General features: G+C 31.2%; 2 protein-coding genes across 2 annotated transcripts; both read left to right on the top strand.

Annotated features, from left to right (window-relative positions):
• The first annotated feature begins 2,074 nt into the window (after positions 1–2,074).
• LOC142638596 (uncharacterized) lies at positions 2,075–3,860 on the top strand. Its single transcript, XM_075812633.1, has 3 exons — positions 2,075–2,255; positions 2,668–2,797; positions 3,323–3,860. The coding sequence occupies exons 1-3, from the start codon at positions 2,123–2,125 to the stop codon at positions 3,858–3,860; spliced, it is 801 nt and encodes a 266-aa protein (XP_075668748.1). The 5' UTR covers positions 2,075–2,122.
• A 5,493-nt stretch (positions 3,861–9,353) lies between these two features.
• LOC142638397 (uncharacterized) lies at positions 9,354–10,821 on the top strand. The gene is made up of 3 exons (XM_075812434.1): positions 9,354–9,445; positions 10,073–10,251; positions 10,480–10,821. Exons 1-3 carry the CDS (start codon positions 9,370–9,372, stop codon positions 10,711–10,713), a joined length of 489 nt encoding a protein of 162 aa, XP_075668549.1. The 5' UTR covers positions 9,354–9,369; the 3' UTR covers positions 10,714–10,821.
• Positions 10,822–17,316: the final 6,495 nt, after the last annotated feature.

Genomic DNA, 17,316 nt, shown 5'->3' with positions numbered 1-17,316 from the left:
TAACTCATTGGCACAAAAATTTATAAAGTTAAAATTGGACACATGACCCAAATTGGATCTCAATTCTAAAATCTAATTGCATTTTCTCAAAATTGGACACGACCCAAATTGGATCTCAATTCTAAAATTTAATTGAATTTTCTCTGAATTTTGCTAATTAATATATATATGACTAATAATTCAAGAAGATAATTATTATAAGGTGAAGATATTATTTTGGTCCCTATATTTTGTGGTTACAGTAAATTCGGTCCCTACATTTTAATAACAGGCAATTTGATCATTATTATTTTCAACTTGCAAACAATTTGGTCTCTACCATTAACTCACTAACGAAAAACACCAATGTGGCAAACAATGTGAACTAAGAAGCTTATGTGGCCTATAATATGATAGGTTTGGTCCAATAAAAATCAGCCACATGGCCCACATCAATTAAAAATTCAAGTCACATCCACGTTAGAAAAATTAACAGATCTAGTTGTATCTCCGTTACTCATCCAATCCAACCCAAAACCATCCATTCTTTTTCATCCGTTATTCAATTTTGGGGTGATGAAGAACATATGAAAAAGAATGGATGGTTATGTTAAATTTGATAACGTGGATCTGACATAGATTTTTAATTGTTATGGCTAATTTTGGTTGGGCCAAGTGTGTCATAGTACACATCATTTGCCATATTGGCATTTTTTGTTAGTAAGTTAACGTTAAGGATCAAATAGATTGCAAGTCAAAAATTATAGAGACCAAATTGATTGCTACTAAAATGTAGGGACCAAATAAATAGTATTTTTGCCTATTTATAATGCAACAGGGCATATGTCAAAGCAGCAGTAGCTCTAAGAAATTTTTAAAGAACTTAAATATATCAACATCACAACAACAAGAAGCAAATATATGAAATTTTACAATTTTTTTCTACTAATTAAATGAAAAGTCAAAAAGAGACTGATGAGAGAAAAATTGAGAACTGAGAATGCTGAGATAAGAGAAATAAAATGAGAGATAATCTGAAATGATTATAGAAAAAGGAGAGAGGGAGAGCGAGCAACGGATGATACTTACTATGACTATGAGCCAAATAGAGGTTTTATTTTTTTAAATTGAGCTTTCTGTTGAATTATTTGATAATTATTTGTTGTTTGACTTATGGTCTGTTTGGGATCTATTTATTTTGCTGAAATTATTGTATATAAAGGTAAAAGTTAGCTAAAATAGTTCAGTAGGACTCATGAATAGTACCAAAAAGTGCAGTGGGACCCATGAATTGTTGCAATTGACCTTGGTGCCTGTTGTTTTTTGGAGTATTTAGCTCTCTCTTTTTACCATATTCAGCTCATGCAAAAATTCACGTCTATTTTAATACAAGAATTTATTCTTTCTAATTTACATATTCACTTTTAAAACACCTTATCAGATTATTTATTTTACACTACATTTCATTAAAAAGTCAATTTTCTTGATTTAAAAAAAAATTATTTATCTTTCTTCACACACAACAACCAACATCAACCCTCTTTTTTTTATCCTCAAAATACATAAAGAAATAATTAAAAAGCTAAATGCAAAATAAATAGTATCAGAATAAATTTACGCATTTACTTTAGCAACTAAGTATTTTTACACAACTCTCCATGGCATGATGTATATGAATTTTAGACTTGATTGATTAAAATGTAGTACTTTTTTCTATTATACAAGCACTGATACGAGTGCTCTTAAGATCCAATGCTTATATTGATGCTAATTGATAATCTTCAAATATAATTTACGGCTACATAAAAGAAGTGGCCTCTATACAATCGAACACAGCTTATGCTGCAGCATGTAGCACATTCTAAAGAGTGTTTCACTCACAGAATCATTGCTTAAAGTAGGCGCCCAAAATGAAGTTGCAAGGAAAAGGGCTTTTGATAAAGCTTTATCAAAAGTCCTTTTCTTTTGATAAAGCTTAATCAAAAGAAAAGGGCTTTTTTTTTTATATTATTATCTTGACCAAACATATGATAGGTCCACTTCAAGGCTGTAATTATTGAACATTTTTCAACTCAAATTTTTTGTATAAATATGCTACTTAGAGCTAGGGAATCACTTGACCTAAATTTTTAATTAGAGAGAGATGGTGAGAGCTCCCTTCTATGATAAAAATGGACTAAAGAAAGGTGCATGGAGTGTAGAAGAAGATAATAAACTAAGGTCTTATATTCAGAGATTTGGCCCCGGGAACTGGCGGGAACTTCCAAAATTTGCAGGTAATTAAGAAACTCTTTGAAGCTGATAGAAATCAATCCAAGAAGGACATTTGCATTTTATTTTTATATATAGGAAAAAGAGAAATGTATCATTAGTGGTTAACCATGTTAACTGCCTCATGAAATGTCTAGATAATAAAGGCTGTCTAACTCCTCGGCTTCTCTCAAATTACACTAAAAAATGAAAACATTGTTTAAGCACTTTTAGTTCTAATTTTTATGACAACCTTTGCTTTACTTTTATTGTTCATTTTTATGCATGATTTGCCTTTATTGACTATCATGATTGTCTTCCATTTTCGGTCATACTTTTCTTTCCTGGGAAAATCCAAATATAAAATAAAAAATTGGAATCCTGTGGCATTTCATTACTTCTTGTTAATCAACCTTTTTTGTTATACATTGATTACAGGTTTATCAAGGTGTGGGAAGAGTTGCAGACTGCGATGGATGAACTACCTCCAGCCAAATTTAAAACGAGGAAACTACACAGAAGAAGAAGAGATTTTGATCATCAAATTGCATGAAGAACTAGGCAATAAGTACGGACTTAAAACTTCGAAATTCTTCAACAAGAATTTGGATGAACATAACTTTATTTACAAAATCTCCCCTTCTTTCCATGCGCTTTTTCTTGTTTGCATGTTTTCATACTTGATAACAAATATTTATGAGCATAACCTACTTCACACATGCCAGTCATTTTGAAGAATTCAGCGTAAACATGTTGGCATGGTGAATACTCATAAGCATCTTATGTCTGCATTAAATGCGTCTGTAAGTAACCAAGATATCACCATAATTAGTCAGTTTTTATTTTAAATGATTCAAAATGAATTTTTCAATGAGCTAAAATATGTGAATATAAATATATAGTAATGTAACTGCATATAAACTTTTGAAATTGAGTTAGATTTGGTGTATATACTGGTGTTCCAGTTCTGCTAATAGGTGCTGTTACTTGAACTTTGTACTCTAGACATTTGTTGCAATACAATCTTCTCGTTCATCGAAAAGAAGACACACAAAAAAACCTCTATATAAACCCTATGTATTTTTCTTTGTAGATGGTCTATGATTGCGACAAGCTTGCCAGGGAGAACAGATAATGATATAAAAAACTATTGGCATGCCCACCTGAAGAAGTGCACCAAGAAAAATCCTACTACATCGAAGATGAAAACATTGTCCAATGAAGCTTACCAACAAGACACTGATAGAGCGAGGAAAACAAAAACTGACAGTTCTGTAAGCAGTTCTCCCTCTTACCAAGTTCAGGAGAGCTCCAAATTACCCCTAGAAACATCTTCTAGTGAATTCTCATACTTGAGCTTTGATAATGCACCTTTATCTGGCATAAATTGGACTGCAGAAGATAGTCTCACTACATTGGAAACGCTTGAGCAATCATTTAGTGACTTTTGGACTGAACCCTTTGTAATGGACAATACCTACATCCAGAGTAACTATCCAGTATCCTTCGCAGATGGAGGATTTAGTGCATCTCAATCATGCTACAATGAAGGCATAGATTTCATCTACAAGGCAATGCAAGAAGTCGAGAACTACAAGAGAATTAATGAAGATCCATATTTGGTGAATTAGTGTGTTGGAGCAATTTCATATTAAATGAATAAATGAAATATTTTTATCAATATAATAATTATGATTTTCTTTTTAATTAATGTGAAATAGATTAATTGAATGAGAGAAGGTGGGAGTTTCATGGAGGGGAGTTCAGTGTTAAGAAAATAGATTCCTAAATTAATAAAGAGAAAATCTACATTATGTTATAATTGATGAAGTTATTTGCTTAAGAACACGATGCATACAAATGATACAATCCACACTAGGGGAGGTGAAACGCTGGAGGTCTCCAATCCAATTCCATTTTCCCTTGTAATTTCAAATTAATTTTTGTATTTCTATTGACAAGATATGATAATTATATATTCTCAAATGCTTTCTTTTGTTTCTTTGTTTCGGTGAAAAACATTTTCCTTGAAAAAAAAATTCCAAAAAGAGTGACTAGTTTTGATGTTTATTGTAGCGAATCTGAATACGACCTTGAAAACGTTTTATATACATCATTTAATACGCTTAAAAATCATTAATATTTCATATAGACGCAATGCTAGTTTAGGTGAGAGTACTAATAATAGCACCCTCAAAGATAGTAGTGGTGGCGGTGATAGAATTAGCGATGGTCGTGGTGAAGGTAGTGAAGGTGGTAGTGGTGATGGTGATGGTTTTAGGAGCAAGAAGAAATGAATGGGGGAGGCCATAAGGAAATTGTAGAAAACTACTCCCACTTCTCATAGAAAATTATTTTCACCATTTTGACTTATTTTATATAAACCATGGAAAACATTTTACGAAAATCTTAGACCCCAAATTATTTATGCAGTGCAATAGTTGGTATTAATTGAATAATTTATGTGTATTCCAATAAGTAATTCGACCCAATACTCAATCACCAATTCTAAAAAAATAATAGTAAAAGCAATAAAAGGCACACTAATTTTGGTGATAAAGTGGAAGGTCAAGATTTCAATTGAGTGTGTAATGTGTTATCGAAGTTCAAGTTGTATTGTTCAAGATATATGTCAAAGAAGGCGATTTTAAAATTTTTGACTGCCCTAATGCTCAATTGATCAAACAAGAGTCTTCAACGACCTTTTAAATTTTAATCACAGCTCATTCGATCAAAAGCAAATTCTTGATTGATAAAAAACAGGAAAGCTAAATATAACGTGTTTTGACTAAGTCAATGTTGTCTTGGTTTTTCGTTCCCTAAATGCAAGCATGTAAAAGGTGATCTACTCAGAAGATATTTTAGAGAGTTATTTTTGTGTGCTACAAAGAGAGAAAATCTTAACCTAATTATCACCAATCCTTTTTTTTTAGAGACAATTATAATATGCCGCTAACCACACTATTTGAACCATTTTTCCCTAAGCCCTTAAGCAGTTTAATCAGAACGGTTTGAAACTAAAGAGCCAATCCTAGAACTGTAGTCAATTTGGTCATTACCATTAATTCATGTCCCTAGTTCATTTATAGTAAGAATTAAATTGACTGCAAGTTTAAAATAATAGAGACCAAATTGACTATTACCAAAATGTATGGAACAAATTGGTATTTTTGCTAAAAATAAATAACAAAAGTCTAATTTACTGGTTGTTGGTGTCCACTTTGACAAAAGGCCCAATGGCAAAAAATGCCCAACAATATGAAGAAAAAAAAATGGGAAGAGAAAATAGTAAAGCAAAGCCCAGCAAGCCAGAATGGCAAGAATATTGGTCAACAAGCTCACAAAAATAATAAGTAGTAAAGAGGAAGCAAATGGGCCGAGAAAGCCCAAGGAATGAAATAGTAAACCCATGGGAATAATAAGAGGTAAAGAAGAAGTAAATGGGCCAAAGAAGCCCAAGAAATGAGTTAGTAAATTCATAAGGCTGGCTTAAAGGCCAATAAGCCCGAAAGGTAATAAGAGGTAAGGATGTGTAGTTGGGCCTAAGAAGCCCAAAGGATTTAGCAAAAACTCATAGGAGTAAAAGAGGTAAAAAAGAAATAAATGAGCCGAGGAAGCCCGAGGAATGAAATGGGCTGGCACAGCAGGAATGTGGTCCAATAGAGCCCAAAAGAGTTGAGAATGTAGAAAGTGAGCTGGCATAGCAAGAATGTTGGCTAGTGAAGCCCAAAAGAGGAAAGGATATAGAAAGTGGACTAGCAAGAGCCTCAGCCTATAAGCCCATGAGAAACAAGGAAATAAAAGAAAGGTAATGATATAGCAGGAGCAGTGCAGTATCTTTCATGCCGCAAGAGTTAGACACCTACCAAAATGTACAACAGAATCATATAAACGGGGAGACAATGGCAAAGGCGTGAAGGCTAGAATAGTAATGGATTCAGACGGAAATGGACCATACACACAAGAACCAGGCAGGCACCACCTACTTGTACCCAGCTAATACATGGGAGATGGGCCACGGGTCAAGGGTGTGGTCTAGCGGTGGGGAAAAGGAAGAGCCTATTTTGAGGTTCCCGCTCAAACTTCTTTGGAGAGAAATGTCCTATTGGGATGACATCTCACCCGAAAGAAGTAAATATGAACTGGAACCACTAGATGCATGCCATAGAGGTAGGTGGGGGAGAGGTTTAACCCTTATTCAAATGAGAGTAATGAAAACAAAGAAAGGTAAGAGACAAGACAAACCACTTTTGTCTGGGAATGACGCGTGGTGCAGCCAACACAGTGTAATTAATGGTAGTGGCAAGGTAGCCGACAGGCCAGTGGGCAATCTTGAAAGGACACCCACAACAAACCAAAAGCGGTTAAGGGGTAAAAATGGTAAATCTTGTCATGGCAGGCAGTATAAAAGGCCATAGTTGTGAACAGTGAAAAAAAATGGGGAACCACGGCAATAAATAGAGGTAGACAAGGAAGGAAGAAAGAAAGCAAAAAAAAATGAAAGACACAGAAATCCAAGAAAAACATGAGTGATAGAAATAGAGGCAAGCATCAATAGTCTACCCATTTCTCTCCCTCTTGACAGACCCATTCTCTAAGAATTCAAGTATTAGAGTTTAAGCCATCGAGGTCCTTTTTTCAAAGTGTGTAATCTCTATGGCAAGAACCTTCTTTGAGGTTACCCACATTGGAGATCGGCTCCCTTTTTGGACTTGTATTTGATGAAAAGCTAAGCTCTTTTTTTTGGCAAACGAGTTTTGCTTTTTGGTTGATGAATGATTAACTTGTTATCTTATTATTGAATTGTTTACTGTAATCTTGTTATTCGTGATTGTATTACTCTGCCACGATCTTGTTATGCTCTGTTGTGTTATTCATGTCGTGAGCACATTGTACATTTAAGACTCCTGCCAAGGTGCATCTATACCAGAATGGCCCAACTTGTATACAAGGTAGCCTAAGGTATGTTTCACTTAGACCAGTTTTAACTCTCCTACCTCAGAATCACGGGCCGTGATACAACAAGAGAAATCAAGCCCAAAAACACAAAAGGCCCCACCACACTGGTCCTCTCAAACTTTGGTCGGATATTCTCTACCAAATAGAACGCCTGAGCATTTCAATCAGAGGGTAAAAAAAATTAACTAAACAAGTAATGCTAAAAAATATTATAAAAAAAAAAATGTGCTTCAGCGTAATGGCCTAACTTGGGCCTATGTCAAACCTTAACGAATGCAAGGAAGTAGTAACTTATCATGGCCATTGGAGGGCTACACCAATGGCCTACTGATGAGCAAGTTGGCGTATTCTTTTAACCATAAATCAATATCTAGAATTATAACATCTCAATGATTACAGCAGATAAATAAATAAAATAGAATCAGATTTTAAAATTAGAAATTAAGTAGACAGTAACATTTTGATTATATTTTTGCGTTTCCAAAAGAGTAAGAAACCTCTTTCTATGAGATTCATACTGGAGGGAGGGGAGACTGACATTTTGATTTCCACTGCACCAAATCAACCATCTAAGATCAAATCATCCAGTAACAATGTATAGTTCTTTACTCAATCATGCATTAGCAAACATTAATCTTGACTACAAAATAAAACAGGACCTATTATTATTATAAACCCACATATGTGGACTAGAAAAGTAAGAGCAATACTCAAATAAGAAAGAAATGTCAAATTCAATAGCATATTCAAAATTGACTAATAAAGCGCATAATAACTTCACGCGTTTTGTTAAGATATATGTGAATGGATTTTTCCATTTTAAGTTTTCATTTCTAATTTGTGTTTTTTTTTTATAGGCTAATTTTTTTTCTTATTGAAAATTTGAAGGTTATTCAAAAAGTAAAATCTTCATTTTTTTTGTATTATTTTTATTTTTTATGTCATCTTTGTTTTGCTTGTATTAGGAGCATGAAATAAAAGAATAGAAAATTAATTAGTTGCTTCAAATGCGCATCCTCAATGTCAAAGTTCCTGTCCCCGTTCATGCGCGCTCCACTACCCAACGGATAACACTCATCTATTTATTCTTTTCTATTCTTAATACGTTAACGTCTTTTTAAGTTTTAAGTCCTACATCACCGTACACCCTTAGCACGATGGTCAGAATTCAAATTTCTAAAAAGGAGTTTCATATATATATATATATATATATATATATATATACACACTTAGATTAGATTAAATTAAAGTAAAATTTCTATTTTGTATTTTTTTTTTTTTAAATTATATCTTACAAATATCCAGATTCATGGTAGAAACAAGCCGCTGGAGCTGAAAGAAAAGTGAAAGAGGTGTGAAATGTCTTTGCAGGTGACCAGACATTCACAATCACACCTAAGGGCTAAAGAAAACAAAAATAAAACTAAAGAAAAAAGAGCCATGTGATGTCTTTTGAATTCTAATAATATGTATATATTTTTTTATCACTTTTAAGTTTCCGATGATTGAATAAGAGATCTGCAATTCAATCCTCACCTATACTAAAAATCAATTAGTGTCTTGATTTGGTGATAAAGAGCTATCATTAAGAGCAAACGCCAAAAGTTAAGGTTATGTTTGGTAACAGATTTTATTTTTTATTTTCAAAAACTTGTTTTTGGGAATATAAAGAAAAAATAATTTTCTTGTATTTTCGAAATAAAAAATATGTTTGGTTCGTTGAAATTAAAAAATATATATATAGTTTTTTGAAGAAAAAAATAAAAATACTAAAATATGTTGTTACTAAAGTTTGAATTCTAATACTAACTAATTAAATGAGACAAATTCATTAAACTAAACGTGTATCTTCATTAACTTTTAAAAAGTAGAAACTAAAAACAGTATGCTGAGTGGTGGAGCATGGACTGAGAGGGACTTTTTTTTTGAGACAGAAGAGGTGCATTCCTTACTTACCATCACACACAACTTTGTATAATCTTCCAAACGTTATAACAGAAAATTATATAGACTCTTCTAAACACCAAACTGGACTTTGACTTTTTCTTCTACTTTTTCCCCCATAGACTTGTATCTCTGGAAAATCTATTATCTTTAATTTACAAATTTCAGCTATAAATTTAATTTCTGCAAGATTGGTTCTTCAGGAAAAAGTGAGAACTTAAAACTTTTTTGGAGACCATGGGAGAAGAAGCTGCAGATGATCAAACCCCATTTTTTCAAACTCAACCAGCTGAGCATCCTCTCCACAGAACTGGTTTGGTTTCAGTTCACCCTTTAATTAACCCTTCTTTAGTTCTTTTGTTTTATTTTCAATTAATATGGTGATTATCATAAAATGCTTTGAAAGAACAAAGATTCAAGGGTCTCAACTTCTCATTTTTCTATATGTTTCCTTTCACAGTATTGTCAAAATTCCAATGAGTTTCAAATTCAATATTCCTTCTTTCTTTTTTCATAGTTTTCATGATCCATGCGCTAATGAGAGAATCATAGCATGATATAGGAACTAAAGTCACAAGCAATCGGCAATCTTGGTGCATCTACCTGCCAAATTTTCTCTCATTCTTTTATATTCTTCTAAAATCATTTAATCACTATTCTAATATCGTGTGTTCTCTGAAGAATTTAATTATAAAATGAGGTACGTAATTGCATGCTAGTACAGAATGACTTACCACAATTATTGGCAAAAGAATAAAAAATAACTTACATCATAAAGCCTCCGAAAAAAGAAATTAGAGAACAATTTTGAAGCGTAAACCATTTTATTAACAGTAATATATCACAAGTGCGTATCTTAAGCAGTGGAATGAAACAAACTCGGTTTATTCCACCTCTTTCCAAGGCCTAAAATAGCATTTCTTTGTGCCATTTTCTTCAGATTATATGGATATACTGCACCAGCACCACCAGCCCTCAACCATGTCTTCTTCAACCTCATCACATGCACCTGGAAGTCCTTGGATGCAGTTTTGTCACTGTGGAAAAATTGCACCAGTGAAAACATCATGGACTGGTGAAAACATAGGGAGGAGGTTTTGGGCGTGTGAAAAATATGGGGTATTGTGCTAATCTAAAAGCTTTTTCTATCATCTTTGTTCATTATGGTCTATGTGTCAAGTTGTTATTAGAATAACATGACACTATTTTTATTAGCACTAATCATAATATACAAATTTAACAATTTGTGGAATTTATTGTGTCCAAACTTATTGAATCTGAAAATAATATCTCTCTGCCTCTCTGTTATTTAAGTATTAATTATGTTTAATCTCTTTTTGGCTGCAGGTTGATGATACTTGTGGATACTTTGTTTGGCTTGACCCTCCTCCATGTGCACGTGGTAGAGAATTGCTGCCTTTGCTTAGAGAGAAGATAGATAGTTTAGAGAAGGAGGTGGCAGCATCCCATGCAAAGGAGAAAAATGAACGTATTAATACGAAAGTCGGGATGATATTGTGTTTTGGTACTTTTGCTGCTATTGGGTTGGTGTTTATGATCACATTACGAATGATAGGATGATATTTATGTACTCTTAACAATTAGATTTACTTTCTTTTTCTTTTTCTTTTCTTTTTTAAATAGGTATAGTTAAATAAAAAAATGTCACTCTTTCAGAACTAGACAATGTTCCACACCATGGGCAAATACTTTGCAATTTCATTTGAAAATTATTTATATGTGTTTTTGTAAAGATCCATATATAATACTCATTTTGTTGTATAATATTTATGATATTTTTTTTCACACTGTTGCTGAATTCTTTGAAATCCGATTTCCTTAATTCATATCTTATAAATTTTTCTTGTCCTAGAAGTAGTTTCTAACTATTGAGGGGATTTTCTTTACTAATCTAGATATATGAGGTTGGAACTGAATGGTGCTCGGACAAGAAACTATATTTTATTATAAATTTAATATTAAAATGATTAAAATAAAATCTAGATAAAAAGTAGTCTTTATTTTTATAAATGAACACTTATTAAACACTTCCTCAACCTCTCCAATCTCACCTCCAAGATCCTAAGACCCCAATCACAAACATGGTGTTCATTATCTAAATGAGATGAAATCATTTGTGTAGCAACATAAAGAGAACATGATCAAACAACGAAAAAATAACTAAAAGCACTTCCATTTATTAAAATTTAATTGCCTCTAACCAGGCCTCCATATCCTTAAAAAACTTTGAAATTATCATAATATTTTACTTTTATGGATGTGGCTTATATTGATTCCATGTTAAATAGCAGTCAAATAATACAAAGAAACCAATAGATTCTATGGTCTAAAAAAAAATATAAAAATAAAATAAAATAAGAGTGGCTAACCGCATCAGTAATATCAATTAGCTAGAAGCAGTATTTATATATCTCTTCTCTTTTAGGGTTTTTTAAAAAAATACATTTATAACTTTCCCATTTTGAAAATCCCAAACAAACATAGACCTAAAACCAATCATAACCCTCACAAAACTCATGATGACCTCCAAGATCCACATCAAGACCGTAAGAGACCATCACTCAATACAAAAAAGACAAAAGCTCCCTTCCCTGATTGTCACCAGCTAATACAAGTTAGGTAATAGGGGCTTCAGAAATTTTTTCCAAGATAGACATTAAGAAACTTAAATTATACAAAATCTAACAAATAGAAAACTTCATATATTGATAAAAAAGACACGCAAACACATAAAGTCTTATAATTCTCTTCTACAAACTTTCTTATTTTGAAATCGTTGTATAATAATCTCATTATCAAAACTGCAAATTATATCTCTTTCAAAATTTTAGTTAAATAAAAATTTTCTTGGCCATTTTTTTTTTAATTTGTAAGGACCTAATATATTTGTTCAAGGGACCAAAGTTTAAGGAAAAATTTTTGCTACAAACTTAGTTGTAGCTACAATTCTCACTAAAGAAAATTAACATAGATAAATATTTTAAGAATCTAATCGTTAAATTGTATATTCTTTATTTTCTTAAAACACATGTCAAATTTCATGTCAATCGAATACTATTTATCAATTTTAAGTATAATTTTAGACTACAAAAACTCGAAATATAAACCTTTAATTAATGACATAGTTATTGATCTTTGATCTTCTTGAAATTTTACAAGTGTGCAGAATATAAGAAGAAAATGTAATCCAAATATGGATTTGTTAAAAATCATTGTCCAAAAAAAAAAATATTGAGTTTGAATGGAGTTATAACATTAGTCTACAACTAAGTTTTGTTATCAAATTTTGTCTAAAATTTAATAATGTTGGTACTAAAAAAATTTATGGTGGTCACAAATATTTTTAAGGATAAAAAAAATATATAAAATTTTTAAAATTTATATATAATAATATTAATTTTTTCCAATTAGGGTAGTCCTGTGACCATCTTAGACCCAATGTGAAGCCACCCCTGATTAGAATAAGATGGAACGACATTGTTAGGCTAGATATATGTGTACTTGAAGGTATCATAGAACTGATGTACCATAAAATATCAAAAAATTCCTCAAATCAAAATAACTGTACTCCGACCAAGTCAATCAGGTTGCAAATTTCAGGTCACAAAAAGTGTGACCAAATTACATACATACAGACAGTTAGTCATGAGTACTACTAAAGGCTATAGGCCCAACCCATGTCACTCAAAGTTGATGCCTTTTCTTAAGTCTCTTCCTAATTGGCTCGCTGTTAAATCTCCCGTTAGAATAATTAAGCTACAATAATGATGGGAACTCGCGTCATGAGTCCACTGCCACTTCCAAAAGCAGCAACTCTTTTGGTATTTAGGGAATTTCTTAGGCTGCATTAAATCATATTTTTAAGTTATAATTTTTTTTCTTTTTGAAACCAAGTTATAAATCAACTTATTCTAAAAAATGAAAAAATTATAAATCAACTACTATTAGTTACTCATTATCAAAAGCTGTTAGCTACAATAAATGAGGCATAGTGAATTAGTAAGTAAACATAATTCTTTGCATTAACAATGGCTAATTAAGAAAACTTGATGCCCATGATGAACCCTGAGTAGTGCATCCTCGCAACAGTTTGAAATTATATAGGTGGCTAATTGTAAAGTTGTGATTTACAACTATATTTTATATTGGTTTTAATTTCGTGTCAAATTTTATTGTAATTTTGTTCAATCATTTTTCTATATTTTTATGGGATTTAATGCAAAATTTGTGTGTGAGAGTTTGGTAAAGAATTTGTGAAGATGGGGATTTTGCAACTAACTCACGACTGGCTCACAACAGCCAACCTGCGAAACATGCCACGTGAAAAGTACATGCTAGAATTTGAAGGGTTTTTTCACAATTTATTCTCAAGCAATATGGCTTTTTACTTTAGCTTATTAGAGAGAAGATAGATAACTTAGAGAAGGAGGTGGCAGCAGCCCATGCAAAGGAGAAAAATTATTCTCGAGCAATATGGCTTTTTACTTTTGCTTTTACTGGTTTGACGTGGATGAACGTATTACGAATTATGGGATGATATTTGCCTACTATTAACAACTAGATTTACTTTTTTTAATAAATCTAGTGAAATAAAAAATGTCACTCTTTCACAACTAGACAATGTCCTACACCATGCGCAAATACTTTGTAATTTCATGTAAAAATAATTTTTTATGTGTTTTAATAAAGACCAATATATAATACTTATTTTGTTGTATAATATTTATGATATTTTCTCACACTGTTGTTGAATTCTTTGAAACCCAATTTCCTTAATTCATATCTTATAAATTTTTTTGGTCCTAGAAGTAGTTTCTGACTATTGAGGGATTTTCTTTACTAATCTAGATATATGAGGTTGGAACTAAAAAGTGATTAGACAAGAAACTATATTTTATTATAAATTTAATATTAAAATGATTAAAATAAAATTTAGAAAAAAAGTAGTCTTCATTTTTATAACTGAATACTTATTAAATACTTCCTCAACCACTCCAATCTCATCACCAAATCCCAAGACCCCAATCACAAACAGTGTGTTCATTATCTAAATGAGATGTAATCATTTGTGTACTAACATAAAGAGAACATGATCAATCAAAGAAGAATAGCTAAAAACACTTCCATTTATTAAAATTTAATTGCCTCTAACTAGGCCTCCATATCCTAAAAAAACACGGGAAAAAACTTTGAAATTATCATAATATTTTACTGTTATGGATGTGGCTCATATTGATTCCATATTAAATAGCAGTCAAATAATACAAATTCCATATTAAATAGCAGTCAAATAATACAAAAAACCAATAAATTCTATGGTCTAAAACAAAATATAAAAATAAAATAAAATAAGAGTGGCTAACCGCATCAATAATATCAATTAGCTAGAAGCAGTATTTATATTTCTCTTCTCTTTTAGAGTTCTAAAATAAAATACATTTGTAAATTTCCCATTTTGAAAATCCCAAACAAACAAAGACCTAAAACCAATCATAGCTCTCACAATGACCTCCAAGCTCCACATCAAAACCCTAAGACACCATCACTCAATATAAAAAAGACAAAAGCTCCCTTCCCTGATCATCGACAACTAATACAAGTTTGGTAATGGGGACTCCAGAAATTTTTTTCCAAGATGGTCCTAATGAAACTTAAATTATACAAAATCTAAGAAATAAAAAACTTCATATATTGACCCAAAAAAAAAATCAAACAAACACATAAAGTCTTTTAATTCCCTTCTACAAACTTTCTTATTTTAAAATCATTACATGATAGTCTCATTATCAAAACTGCAAGTTACATCTCTTTCAAAATATTAGTTAAAAAAAAATTCTCTTGGCCATTTTTTTTTTTTTTAATTTATAAGGACCTAATATATTGTTTAAGGGTCCAAAGTTTAAGGAAAAAGTCTAGCTACAAACTTAGTTGTAGCTACAATTCTCACTAAATAAAATTAACATGGCTATATATTATGAAAATATAACCGTTAAATTGTACATTCTTTATGTTTTTAAAACATATGTCAAATTTCATGTCAATCAAATACTATTTACCAATTTTATGTATAATTTAAAACTCGAAATATAAACATTTGATTGATAACATAGTTATTGATCTTTGATCTTCTTGAAATTTCGCAAGTGTGCAGAATATAAGAAAAAAAATGTGATCTAAATGTGGATTTGTCAAAATTTAAGTCCAATAAAAAAAATATTGAGCTTGGATAGAGTTATAGTCTTAGTCTACAATCAAGTTTGTTGTTAAATTTTGTCCAAAATTTAATTATGTTGAGCCTAAAAAAATTTATGGTGGGTCACAAATTTTTTTTATGGATAAAAAAATTTTATGAAATTTTTAAATTTTATATATAATAATATCAAATTTTTTTTTTTCCAGCCAGGATAGTCCTATAGCCACCTTGGACTTGGACTCAACGCGGAACCACCCCTGCTTAGGATAAGATGGGACTCAATGTTATGCTATATGTGTACTTGAAGGTGTTTATCAAAAAAACATGTGTACTTGAAGGTTAATAGAACTCATGTTCCCTAAAATATTTTTAAAAATTCCTCAAATTAAATATCAAAATAACTGTACTCCGACCAAGTCAATCAAGTTGCAAATTTCAGGTCACAAAAAATGTGACCAAATTATATACATACAGACAGTAAGTCATGAGTACTACTACAGGCTATAGGCCCAACCCATGTCACTCAAAGTTGATGCCTTTTCCTAAGTCTACTCCTAATTGTCTCGTTGTTAAATCTCCTGTTAGAATAATTAAGCTACAATAATGATGGGAACTTGCGTCATGATTCCACTCCCACTTCCAAAAGCAGCAACTCTTTTGGTATTTAGGGAATTTCCTAGGCTGCATTTAGTATTAAGTTATAATTTTTTTTCTATTTTCTTTTTTTTTTAAACCAATTTATAAATCAACTTATTCTATAAAAAAAAAAAAAAGTTATAAATCAACTACTATTACTTACTCATTATTAAAATCTGTTAGCTACAATAAATGAGGAATAGTGAATAATTAGTAAGTAAACATAATTCTTTGCATTAACAATGGCTAATTAAGAACACCTGATGCCTATGATGAACCCGGAGTAGTGCATCCCCGCAACAGTGTGAAATTATATATGTTGCCAATCATTAAATCAAAGCAATTGATTGTGAATTTAATTTAAAAAAAAAAAAACCCTTTTATATCTTTTCGAACTATAATATGACAATTGGGGATTCTAGTTAGGTTAACTGTCTAATGGTTATATAAGAAATCTGAGGTTCAATTCCTGCTTACACCAAAATTAAAATCAAAATTCAACCTCCTCCATTTCACAAGGTATAAGAGTAATTTCACACTAAAATTAATATTATTTTATAGTTTGAACCTATGGCTCCTGCTGATAACTCTTTAGTAAAGAAAAGAATTGAACCTTAGGTCTCTTATTCAACTATTAGAGACTTTACCAGTTGAGATAACTGAAACTCACAATAATTGAGTGGTCAAGTTTTTACTAGTTCTCATCTAAGTTCACTATTAACATTATTTTTTTTCTACCTACCAATAACAACTTGTCATATCAACAATTGTACAAAATTTATTTTTTATTTTTGGTAACTTTAGACTTATTGAAAGCAAGTGCAAAAAGATTAATCGGACTAAAACTAACCACCTTGCCACACAAGGACAGAACCAGGATTCATACTCGAGATAGCCAAAGCTTAAAACCAAAAAATAAAAAAATTTATAAAAATAAAAACTAACATCTATTTCATATTCAACAAAATACTACATACAAAATAAGTATTTCTTAAACATTTCATATTATAAAATACATCAACAAAGTATAACATACAAAATCAGTGTTTCTTATTTTGTGCACGATTTTTATTTAGTCCATATTTATTTTTTTCTTTTGTTTTTGTAGTTAAAGGGACATGAATTTTATTTATTTATTTCTTTTCTTGTAGGTCAATATTTAAATATTTTAGAGGAGGAGAGACAAATATATATATATATATATATATATATATATATATATATATATATGTGTGTGTGTGTGTGTGTGTGTGTGTGTGTGTGTGTAAGGGCAAACTTAATTTTTTGTATACCAATTTTTTTTTAATGGGGGTGGGGGGGCCATGGCCCCCTCT

Source organism: Castanea sativa, chromosome 6 (genome assembly GCF_040712315.1).
Source record: "Castanea sativa cultivar Marrone di Chiusa Pesio chromosome 6, ASM4071231v1".
NCBI classification, from domain to species: Eukaryota; Viridiplantae; Streptophyta; class Magnoliopsida; order Fagales; family Fagaceae; genus Castanea; species Castanea sativa.
The sequence above is the reverse complement of the archived record's forward strand: the minus strand, read 5'-3'. Positions and strand labels throughout refer to the sequence as shown.